The sequence below is a fragment of the Betta splendens genome, chromosome 19 (genome assembly GCF_900634795.4).
Source record: "Betta splendens chromosome 19, fBetSpl5.4, whole genome shotgun sequence".
Lineage (NCBI taxonomy): Eukaryota > Metazoa > Chordata > Actinopteri > Anabantiformes > Osphronemidae > Betta > Betta splendens.
The window spans coordinates 742,526-753,624 of NC_040898.2; the positions used below are offsets into that span (position 1 = coordinate 742,526).

General features: G+C 47.8%; 1 protein-coding gene across 1 annotated transcript in view; it reads left to right on the forward strand.

Moving 5' to 3' along the window:
* Positions 1 to 9,008, forward strand: part of abca2 (ATP-binding cassette, sub-family A (ABC1), member 2) — a 32,963-nt gene extending 23,955 nt beyond the window's left edge. Inside the window, 22 exon segments of the mRNA XM_055504325.1 lie at positions 350 to 675; positions 1,100 to 1,313; positions 1,452 to 1,557; positions 1,639 to 1,750; positions 1,818 to 1,878; positions 1,949 to 2,123; positions 2,219 to 2,334; positions 2,477 to 2,624; positions 2,731 to 2,854; positions 3,238 to 3,370; positions 3,530 to 3,650; positions 3,726 to 3,818; positions 3,821 to 3,920; positions 4,351 to 4,481; positions 4,553 to 4,687; positions 5,090 to 5,193; positions 5,277 to 5,369; positions 5,453 to 5,555; positions 5,693 to 5,726; positions 5,729 to 5,829; positions 5,906 to 6,115; positions 7,515 to 9,008. Coding sequence (XP_055360300.1) covers positions 350 to 675; positions 1,100 to 1,313; positions 1,452 to 1,557; positions 1,639 to 1,750; positions 1,818 to 1,878; positions 1,949 to 2,123; positions 2,219 to 2,334; positions 2,477 to 2,624; positions 2,731 to 2,854; positions 3,238 to 3,370; positions 3,530 to 3,650; positions 3,726 to 3,818; positions 3,821 to 3,920; positions 4,351 to 4,481; positions 4,553 to 4,687; positions 5,090 to 5,193; positions 5,277 to 5,369; positions 5,453 to 5,555; positions 5,693 to 5,726; positions 5,729 to 5,829; positions 5,906 to 6,115; positions 7,515 to 7,652 — 2,878 coding nt within the window. The 3' untranslated portion in view covers positions 7,653 to 9,008.
* The last annotated feature ends 2,091 nt before the right edge of the window (positions 9,009 to 11,099 follow it).

Genomic DNA, 11,099 nt, shown 5'->3' on the forward strand with positions numbered 1-11,099 from the left:
GATCACAGCTAAACACAACAACAGTGTCAAATTCAGTGTTATACAGTATATATACGTTTTGCCTTTTCTAAGATTTATACTGATATTTATTTTCAACCATTTGACCCAAAATACAAAGACAAGCTGGTTTATGTATATCCAAGGATCCAAAGCCTGGGACTTGTAGAAGAGGCACATGGTTTGTATTAAACATGTTGTCTCACTGTGTGAGTGTTGGTGATTCAGGGTGGGTGAAAAAGGCCACATCTGTGTAGAACCACATAACCTAAACAAGCTTCAATGTAAAGAAGTACAGTACACCATGGTATTAGACAGTACACAACCGTTACGGTGTGGCCTCCTCCCTCAGGAGCAAGCTGCTGTCAGATGCTGGGCCACAGAAGATCGTCACCACCCTCCGCCTGCCCTCGGGGGTGGGAGCTACCTGCGTCCTTAAAACCCCCTTCAACAGCACCCTGGACCAGCTGGCCCAGACCCTCAACCCCAGCGCCAACAACTCCAAGACTCTGGCTGCGCGCTACTTCGACTCCATGTGTCTGGACTCCTTCACGCAGGGCGTCCCCCTCTCCAACTTCGTGCCCCCCCCTCCTTCACCGGCCCCTTCAGATGAGCCAGACCCTCGCTTTGAGGACAGACTGTGGAATTTCACCGTCGCCCCTCCGACCACAGTCCACAGTGAGTCGTCCACAACAGACTGCTCATGTTCAACATGTAAATGACTGTATTATTTGATCCTCGTACTCCAAAAGAACCACGTAGCTCAAATCTGGTTACCGACAGAAGTCAGATGTAAACATCTTCTCAGCAGAACTACCTTCCAATGCTTTAATCCATCAGGCATCGGACATTGTTTTGACTGTTAAACAAATCATGTTGTTTATCACTCAAGCCTTAAAACGATGATACCTTATTTCATTATATGAAGTCGTCTTGATCATTTCTTGGATTCTGATTCTGATTGTTGTGATCATGATGTAAAAGCTTGTGATCTCAGAAAACATCATTAGACGCATTTATGAATGTCCTTTTGCAAACCTCGCCTTTGGGAAACAGACCCGGCCCTGCATGAAGCCTTGCTGATGCTGTTTGTGTTGGTCAGAACCTGCCACGTCTCCTCCTCCGCTGCCCCTGTCCGTCCATGAGCCCGTGCGCTGCACCTGCTCCATGCAAGGCACCGGCTTCTCCTGCCCCAGTGGAGTGGGAGGACACCCGCCGCTCACGAAGGTGGTGACGGGAGACATCCTGGTGGACGTCACAGGACGCAATGTGTCTGAGTACCTGCTCTTCACGTCCGACAGACTGCGCCTGCACAGGTACAACATGTCCCACAGCAAGAAACTAACAATGAGCTACTTGTATACAGTGTGGTAAATAATGATGCAGTCAGTGGCTCAGTCAACACTTCCTTCCCTTTGACTCCTGGTTGCTGTGATCTGATTGGTGCTCCACAGATATGGAGGTCTAACAGTGGGCAACATACAGAAATCAATCCCAGCATCCTTTGGGAGAAGAACGCCTCCGATGGTTCGTAAGATTGCGGTCCGCAGGTCAGCTCAGGTGAGACGGGCGCTCTGAGGCGGAGGTGACATCCAGGGACACGGTACCAGCGGGGGCTGACTCAGAAATCCTTGTGTCCAGGTTCTATACAACAACAAAGGCTACCACAGCATGCCGACGTATCTGAATGTGCTCAACAACGCCATCCTGCGTGCCAACCTGCCCGCGTCCAAGGGAAACCCCGCCGCCTACGGTAGGCACTCACTGTGGACGCGTGTCGCTGCGAGTCTCTCATTCTCACTAAGGTGTTTGCTCCTCAGGCATCACACTGACAAACCACCCCATGAATCGCACCAGCGCCAGCCTCTCCCTGGACTACCTGTGAGTGACTGGGCAGCACTGATGCTCGTACGGCTCTGCTGCCTTCTGAACCTCGGCTCTGTCTTCTCAGGCTTCAGGGGACAGACGTGGTGATCGCCATCTTCATTATTGTGGCCATGTCCTTTGTGCCCGCAAGTTTTGTAGTTTTCCTGGTTGCAGAGAAGTCCACCAAGGCGAAACATCTGCAGTTCGTCAGTGGCTGCGACCCCGTCATCTACTGGCTGGCTAATTACATCTGGGACATGGTGAGGAGGACAAAAGTCAGGGCTGTGTGTGAGCTGCACTGTAAATACTTGATGTGGTGGTTCACATCTCAACACCTTCTATCGTCTCTCCTCAGCTGAACTACCTGGTTCCTGCCACGTGCTGCGTTATTATTCTCTTTGTGTTCGACCTGCCAGCCTACACCTCCCCCACAAACTTCCCCGCTGTCCTCTCTCTCTTTCTTCTGTATGGGTAAGTGTGAATGCTGCTGTATACGTACGGACGGATGGACAGACACACACACACGCGCAAACCTGTTAACCTTGAACATTAATGTAATTAGCATAGCATAAATTAGCATAGGTCTCAGGTGATTTGGTGCTGCTCATTCCAGGTGGTCCATCACTCCCATAATGTACCCAGCATCCTTCTGGTTCGAGGTTCCCAGTACAGCCTACGTTTTCCTTATCGTAATCAACCTCTTCATCGGCATCACTGCAACTGTTGCCACCTTCCTTCTTCAGCTCTTTGAGCATGACAAGGTCAGTTTAGCTCTGCAGCGATTCAAAGGCACAACATGTTGCAGTAACTGGACCCATGTTGAATCTGTAAAGCTCAGTGTATTTATTCTATTCTATTCTCCTGCAGGATCTGAAAAAGGTGAACAGTTATCTGAAATCCTGTTTCCTCATCTTCCCCAACTACAACCTGGGCCATGGCCTGATGGAGATGGCCTACAACGAGTACATCAACGAGTACTATGCTAAGATAGGTACAGTTCATGCTTCAGTACATGGCTTCTCTTTTGGGGTTAGGGATCTGAAGCATATACTTTATGTCCTGCCCAGTGCACTGGATGACCATCAGCTTCAGACCCAGTGTTATGTCGGTGTACAGCCCTGAGCTTTCTTAGTAGTGAGACCTTGGTGTTAATGCAGAAGGGCAGTGAGGGCAGTGGGCTGAAAGGTCATGGCTGCTCTATGACAGCAGCCATATTCTTCTTTTTCTCGTCTACCTTCATGTAAAGTCCTCAGAACCTTGTGTCTTTGTTCCTTCTGTTACAGCAACAGTTTACTACTTAGAGACATACGTTCACAGTTTCCTTTAGTTTCAAGCATTATTAACGTCAACATTTCGATGAATGTTGGCTTTCAGGTCAGTTTGATAAGATGAAGTCTCCATTTGAGTGGGACATCGTGACTCGAGGACTCGTTGCCATGACAGTCGAAGGCTTTGTTGGCTTCCTCATCACCATCCTCTGCCAATACAACTTCCTGAGGAAACCTTCGTAAGTGGGGCTTGTTTTGAGTGTGAGGTTCTGAGTTAACTGCAATTACTGTTTCCATCAGCAGAGGAGCAGAAACATCACATGCAGGGCCTCGAATGATGAATGATGAGATGCGTAGAACTAGTGAACTGCGTACGGTTACTGTTTGTTGGCGTGCAGGAGGGTGCCAGTCAGCTGCCAGCCTATCGACGATGATGATGTGGACGTGGCCTGTGAGAGACGTCGGGTTCTGCGAGGAGATGCTGACAACGACATGCTGAAGATTGAGAACCTCACCAAGGTTCGTTGGGTTGTTGTGTTTCCACAGTCTCCTGGGTTGCTTGATGTTTACCTCCGGTCTCTGCATTCTTGTCAGGTGTATAAGTCCAGGAAGATGGGTCGGATCCTGGCGGTAGACCGGCTGTGCCTGGGCGTCCGACCCGGGGAGTGTTTTGGGCTGCTGGGGGTGAACGGAACGGAGCTGGGAAAACCACCACCTTCAAGATGTTGACGGGAGACGAGTCCACCACTGGAGGAGAAGCCTTCATCAATGGAAACAGGTAATTGTCTCGTTAGTAACGCTCATCCAAGCCTCCATCGACTAACGAACACCGAGGCCTGTGACTTTCAGTGATGTCTTTTTATCTAGACCTAGAAAAAGCACAAAACAACATTTAGGTTGTCTCTGCTGCTCATGCCTGCAAAGCTTTGCACGCTGCCCCAGATTCAGATGGAGAAGTTGAATGGATACTGGACAAGGCAAGCGAACAGGCTTCATATTGTTCTGGTAGAAGGCGGTGGTTTGAAAGATGGGTCAGTGTCAGAGCCCTGACCAGGAAGAGGGGCACCGGCTGAGCCTAAGCCCCGGCTGGTCCCGGGCAGCCCGTGCCAGGGTTGGACCTCACTAGATAGGCAGCAGTGATGTTGTTGACTAATGATGAAGACTAACAGCAGCTGTGTAATCCTTCCCTCTCTCTGTTTGTGTTTGCAGTATTCGAAAGACCTGTTACGTGTTCAGCAGAGTATCGGATACTGCCCTCAGTTTGACGCCCTGTTTGACGACCTGACGGCCAGAGAACATCTTGAGCTTTACACCCGCCTTCGTGGTGTTCCCTGGAAGGACCGTGACAGAGTACGTGTCCCTTCCTCGTGTCACAACCTTCTCTGTCTCTTCATTCATGAGTCTGTCTCGTTTCCCTCCAGGTGGTGCAGTGGGCGTTAGAGAAGCTGGAGTTGTCCAAGTATGCAGACAGGCCTGCTGGCACCTACAGTGGCGGCAACAAACGCAAGCTGTCAACTGCCATCGCTCTGATCGGATACCCATCACTCATCTTTTTAGTAAGAAGCCACAGCTTAACATAAAATGAGAAATAGTTTAGCGATGACCAGTTCTCACGTCTTTTTTTCTCTTAGTGGCCAATCCGGAGTAGCTCTAGTTTCACTTTTGTGACTACTTGTCATAACATTTAGTGTGAACAGACAGTTAAAGTGACACACACATGAACCTACTCTTTCTCATTCTTTAAAACTTTGGCCCAACAGGTGTAGGCGACACTGGCTACAGTGAAGTGGTTTAATTAGATGGACCTCATCTGTGCAGTACATTTGGTCTCCTCAGCGAGGAAGAGACTAGTGTGGCCTGAAATGCTGGATGTATTAACATCTACTGTAAATGGGTTGACGGTAAATATTGTGTAAGTCTAGTTCCTCCTGACGTCTCCGGGTTCTGTGCGCTTTCAGGATGAGCCCACCACTGGCATGGACCCAAAGGCCCGCAGATTCCTCTGGAACCTAATCCTGGACATAATCAAGACAGGGCGCTCTGTGGTGCTGACGTCCCACAGGTGAGGCCAGCACATCCTCCGGGTCCTTGATGCCTCATGGACTCACAGTTCTCGCCTTTATGTTTTCCTGTGCTCCTCTTCAGCATGGAGGAGTGTGAGGCTCTGTGCACCAGGCTGGGTATCATGGTGAATGGCAGGTTTAAATGTCTGGGCAGCATACAGCACCTCAAGAACAGGTAGGGTCAACGTATCATTGTAATTCATTGTTGTAGATATGCGCAGTGTGAGTGCCTGTTCATTTCGATTCTTCTGTGCTCAGGTTTGGAGATGGCTACATGATCACAGTGCGGACGAAGAGCAGTTCCAACGTGAAGGAGGTGGTTCGATTCTTCAACAGGAACTTCCCAGAGGCTGTGCTGAAGGTCAATCACAGTAAACTGGTGTCATGGTCGTAATGTTACTTGTTAGGTGGTGGTCATATTCTTAGGAATCCCGTCTTTACGCCTTGGAGGCTCCACTCGCCCTCCTTTTTCACACTAAGCCCCGCTCATTGCTGCAGGAGCGTCACCACACCAAGGTGCAGTACCAGCTGAAGTCGAGCGCATCTCTCTGGCTCAGGTCTTCAGTAAGATGGAGCAGGTGGTGGAGGTGCTGGGCCTGGAGGACTACTCTGTCAGTCAGACCACTCTGGACAATGTGAGTCATTGTGAAGTGACTCAGGCCACATGGGTTAAATCAAATGATTCAACCGCTCTCTTCTTTTTCCATCCAGGTGTTTGTCAACTTTGCCAAGAAGCAGAGCGACAACCTGGAGCAACAGGAGGCGTCGCCCTCAGGTGAGGGACAGTCCCCCCTGCAGCACATCCTCAGCCTGCTCAAGTCTCGCTCGGCCAGCACGGAGCTCAGCGCTCTGATCAGTGAGGCGGCGGAGGAGCTGGAGAGCGACGATGACGAAGGCCTGATCAGCTTTGAGGAGGAAAGGGTGAGATTGAGACCCAGGAAATAAACATACTGGGATTTTACAAGCATAAATACTGATTAGTATTATTATCACAGCTGGGTATGCAGGAGGCCCAGTTAAATCTGGCTACTAGTATGTGAACTTTTCTGTCTTCATTATGTGCCTGTTACAAATAAGAACATCCCGTGTGTGTGTGTGTGTGTGTGTGTGTGTGCGTGTGTGTGTGTGTGTGTGCGTGTGTGTGTGCGTGCGTGTGCATGTGTGTGTATGTGCATGTGTGTTCATGTGTGTGTGCATGTGTGTGTGCATGTGTGTGTATGTGCATGTGTGTTCATGTGTGTGTGCGTGTGTGTGCATGTGTGTGTGCTTTTGTGTGTGTGTGTGTGTGTGTGTGCACGCGTGTGTGCGTGCGTGTATGTTTGTGCGTGTGTGTGTGTGCACGTGTGTGCGCGTGCGTGTATGTTTGTGTGTGTGCGTGTGTGTGTATGTGTGTTGTGTGTGTGTGTGTGTGTGTGTGCGTGTGTTTGTCTGTGTGTGTGTATGTGCATGTGTTCATGTGTGTGTGCATGTGTGTGTCTGTGTGTGTGTGGGTGTGTGTGTGTGCGCGTGTGTATATGTGCATGTGTGTGTGCATGTGTGTGTATGTGCAGGTTGTGTGTGTGTGTGTGGTGTGTGTGTGCATGTGTGTGTGCTTTTGTTGTGTGTGCACGCGTGTGTGCGTGAGTGTATGTTTGTGCGTGTGTGCGTGCGTGTATTTTGCGTGTGTGTGTGTGCATGTGTGTGTGCTTTTGTGTGTGGTGTGCACGCGTGTGTGCAGCGTGTAGTTTGTGTGTGTGTGCATGTGTGTGGTGGTGCGACGTGTGTGTGCGTGCGTGAGTGTTGGGTGTGTGTGTGTGTGTTTTGGGTGTGTGTGTGTGTGTGTGCACGCGTGGTGTGTGGCGTGTATGTTTGTGCGTGTGTGCGTGCGTGTATTTTTGCGTGTTGTGTGGTGTGCATGTGTGTGTGTGCTTTGTGTGTGTGTGTGTGTGCACACCCGCGTGTGTGCATGCGTGTATGTTTATGTGTGTGTGTGGGTTGGTGGTGTGTGTGTGCATGTGTGGGTGTGTGTGTGCATGTGTGTGTGCTTTTGTGTGTGTGTGCGTGCGTGTATGTTTGTGGTGTGTGCGTGAGCGTGTTTTTGCGTGTGTGTGTGTGCAGACGTGTGTGTGCATGCGTGTATGTTTGTGCGTGTTTGAGTGCGTGCGTGTAGTTTGTGGTGTGTGTGTGTGTGCGTGTGTGGTGCGTGCGTGTGTGGTGTGTGTGTGTGTGTGTGTGCATGCGTGTATGTTTGTGTGTGTGGTGGTGTGTGTGTGTGTGGTGTGTGTGGTGTGTGGTGTGTTGTGGTGGTGTGTGTGTGTGTGGGTGTGTGTGCGCGTGGCAGGTGCAGCTCTCCTTCAGCACAGACACTCTTGTTGAAGCTTGCCTATTAAGAGCGGGGACCCCACCTCCTGGTCCAGGAGCCGCAGGAGGACGGCGCTGCCGACTTAACCTTGACGTGGACCAAACTCTCCCCCCATAGAATGAAGGAGCAGCAGTTTCAGTGTTTCAGCCTCAAACCGTGTCCGTGTGACCTGCAGATGTGTACAGCAACGGGAGAAGCCGCCTTGAGGATTAAGACTTTGTCCTGGAACAGGTCCGTTTGAGTGATGAAGAATGTATCCTGATTGCAGCCGGTTGCATCCTTAACACCAGGTGTTGACGCCTCCTGCAAAGGTCCAGATAAGACCTGAATATGAAAGCAGACCCACCCTGAGAGCATCTGTGATGACGTTGACGCCCGGCGGTTTGTAATGTAATACAGTCTATTTTGTGGTGACAGGAATGATTTATTTTGGATACTGAAGCAGCTCTAGACTGATGGATGATATACTTTGCACTAACGAGGTTCTCCTGAATGGTGTGGTCGCGCCTTTTCTTTGAACTTGATGTCAGATACAGAAGGAATGTACGTCCATGGCATGATTAACGCCCGAATGGTGCCTCCCTCTTATCAACTTGTTTGGTCTCTTTCTACTGAATGCTCTGTTTGCGCTTTTAACATATCATCATTGTGGACTGCCAAGAACATCCTCTGTAAACCGGACACAGTGTATAATACTAACAACAGTCCAGAACAGGTCTGAGGGACAATGATGCACTACATCACTGTGATACTAAAGGAACCTTCAGATCAGAGTCATTTGTTTTAACCTGGGTTGAGGATGCCTTTATGATTTGCAGGGTTTTCTATGGACGCGTGTGCAGTGTATCCACGTTCACTAGGACGTTCTCTTCTCTGGTCATAAGACGTGAGGGCATGTGATCTTAATTAGGTTGGTGATAATTGAGTGTAACATGTTCTGTCACTTGGCAACAAACAGTTTGCGAACCTTTTTGGAGTTTCATAGTTTTCTGAATCAAAATGGCAAATATAACGAACCTAAAGTAACACAAGAGAATTCTGTCATCCTCAGGCAGAACAGCCTTGAGTCAGTGAGCTCATCTGGGGTCAGAGGTTGTCACACATGGAGAGAATGGACTTGATAGGAACCACACAAGGAGAATATGTTTGACGTTTGAGTGTAGCTGTGGCTGCTGTAGTGGACGCCATGACAGCCATCAGTGAGGTCAAGAAACAAGCCAGTAATGGGAGGAGTATGACATCTGTTTATGAGTCCACATACGTCCAACAAGCAGTGTCTGAGAGGACACGGCTGGAAACGGTGCTCTGACGCCTCAGCGCTGCTCAACGCAGAACGCCATGGAACCACAAAAGGTCTAGATGTGTTTTATGCCTCTGTGTAGTTACTGTTTCACTTCCTGCAGTCATTCTTCTGGTGATTATTTTGTGACTTGTTTCATAACTGAAGGGTTATCATTAAACAAGAAAAACTGACTTTGGACATTTCTTTTTTTCTCACATTACAACACTAAGCTGGCTACAAAATGCTTTGAATTGATTCAGTTATTACTCTACATGTACTGTAGCTTTTGACAGTTTTTCCTGTGTCTCTACACAAGCTTCCTCTTCATCACAAGCCACTCGGAAGTCTCTGCACGTTCTCTACAGCTGCCACCCACTCTTAGTCTTAGTTATATTAGTTATCGCATAGAGACTGTGTCTGCTCCCCGACCACCTAAACTATACAAGTCACACACAAATCAAAGAGGAGTGACTTACCAGAATTTAATAAACATCAAAACAGTTCCTCTTCAGAACAAAGTAACAGTAAGTTAATAAAGTGTGGTTCATTAAATATCAGATCTCTCCTTTTTAATAAATGACTTGATAAGTGACCATCACATAGATCTGTTCTGTCTCACTGAAACCTGGCTGCAGCAGGATGAATATGTTACTTTAAATGAGTCGACTCCAATGAGTCACATCAACTATCATGTTCCTAGAAGTACAGGTAGAGGTGGAGGAGTAGCAGCAATTTATAAATCAGATTTATTAATTACTCCTAAACCTAAACATAGTTATAACTCATTTGAGAGCCTCACTCTGAGCCTTTCTCACCCAGACTCTAAAACTCAGAAACCAGTTGTGTTTTGTATTGTTTACCGTCCTCCTGCTCCATATTCAGAGTTCTTAACTGAATTCTCTGAATTCTTATCTGACTTAGTTCTTAGCACAGATAAAGTCATTGTAGTGGGAGACTTTAACATTCATGTAGATGTTGACAGTAACTGTCTCAGCACTGCTTTTAACTCCTTAATAGACACTATTGGTTTTACACAGCAGGTAAATGAACCCACTCATCGTTTTAACCACACCCTCAATCTTGTCATGACATATGAGACAGACCTGTTGACCTGAGACCTGAGACAGACTTAGGTAAAAATTAGTCTTTAATGTCCAGGACAACAGGCGACAGGGGAGTGAAACAGGCACAGATCAAAAAGCAGGTAATCCAGGCTCCAGCAAAGGTACAGGCAGGAAAAAACCAAAGGCAAGGTCCAAACTGGCGCTGGACAAAACCAGAGACTTCCACGGACGCTAGAAGAATGAAGAACAGGTCGATCTGGCAAATAAAAAAGGTGAATACTGGTGCTAAAATACTATGTTAAAGTACAGCTGGTGAATCACAGCAAAACAGGAAACACCAAAATAAAACCAGACGTAGAGAAAATAAGACAGGATCCATGACACTATCTGCCTTTTCCTGGCAACTGTTCCGTGGTTGACTGTTCCCTGCTATCGTGAGAGAGTTTTGGTGATCCTCAGCATGGTAAAGACTGTTTGGAGCCCCACGCTTTTCAGAATCATGTGTTCTAGATGAGCCACGCTACAGTAGACGACCTCCTACGTACGGGTCATATTCATTTATTCACGTTAAGTCATGTTTAGTTACACTTGGCTGTTTTCCACTTTCTTATCCTGATGTTGTTGTTCCCAGCTCCTCATGTCCACATGACATTTTACATACACAACATAATTTTGGGTTGAAAAACTCGGCCTAACAGGTTAAAACAAGGTAGAGAAGTAAAAACAATAGCCTTAGAATAGAGAGGTACAGTAAAAACAGTAGCACAGTCATATTAAGTGCTCTTTGCATGTGTCCGTCAGCAGTGGTAGGTAGTGTGTGTTTGTGTGTGGCTTTGGGGGAAGATGTGTGTTTTAGTGGGTCAGAGGAGGGGAGATAGATTTAACAACTCTAGAAAAGAAGCTGTCTCTCAGTCTGTTCATTTTTGCCATAATGTTCCTGTATCGTTTGTTTGAGGGAAGAAGCTCGACATTTCTTGAGAAATCTATTTTGTGAAATGTTGCCATATAAATTGAAATGAATCTCACCATCTGTCTAAATACGGCATCAAAATCTTTTTAAGCTATTTATTAAGATTAAGAGTCTGAATGCTGGATCGGACATGAGACATACAGTAGTGTGTACTGTACTGTAGTAGAGCTCACTAGTAGTTTTCAGACGCTCCCATCCACTAGAGGGCTCAACGGACGAACAAGCAATGCGCGAAGAAGACTACGACG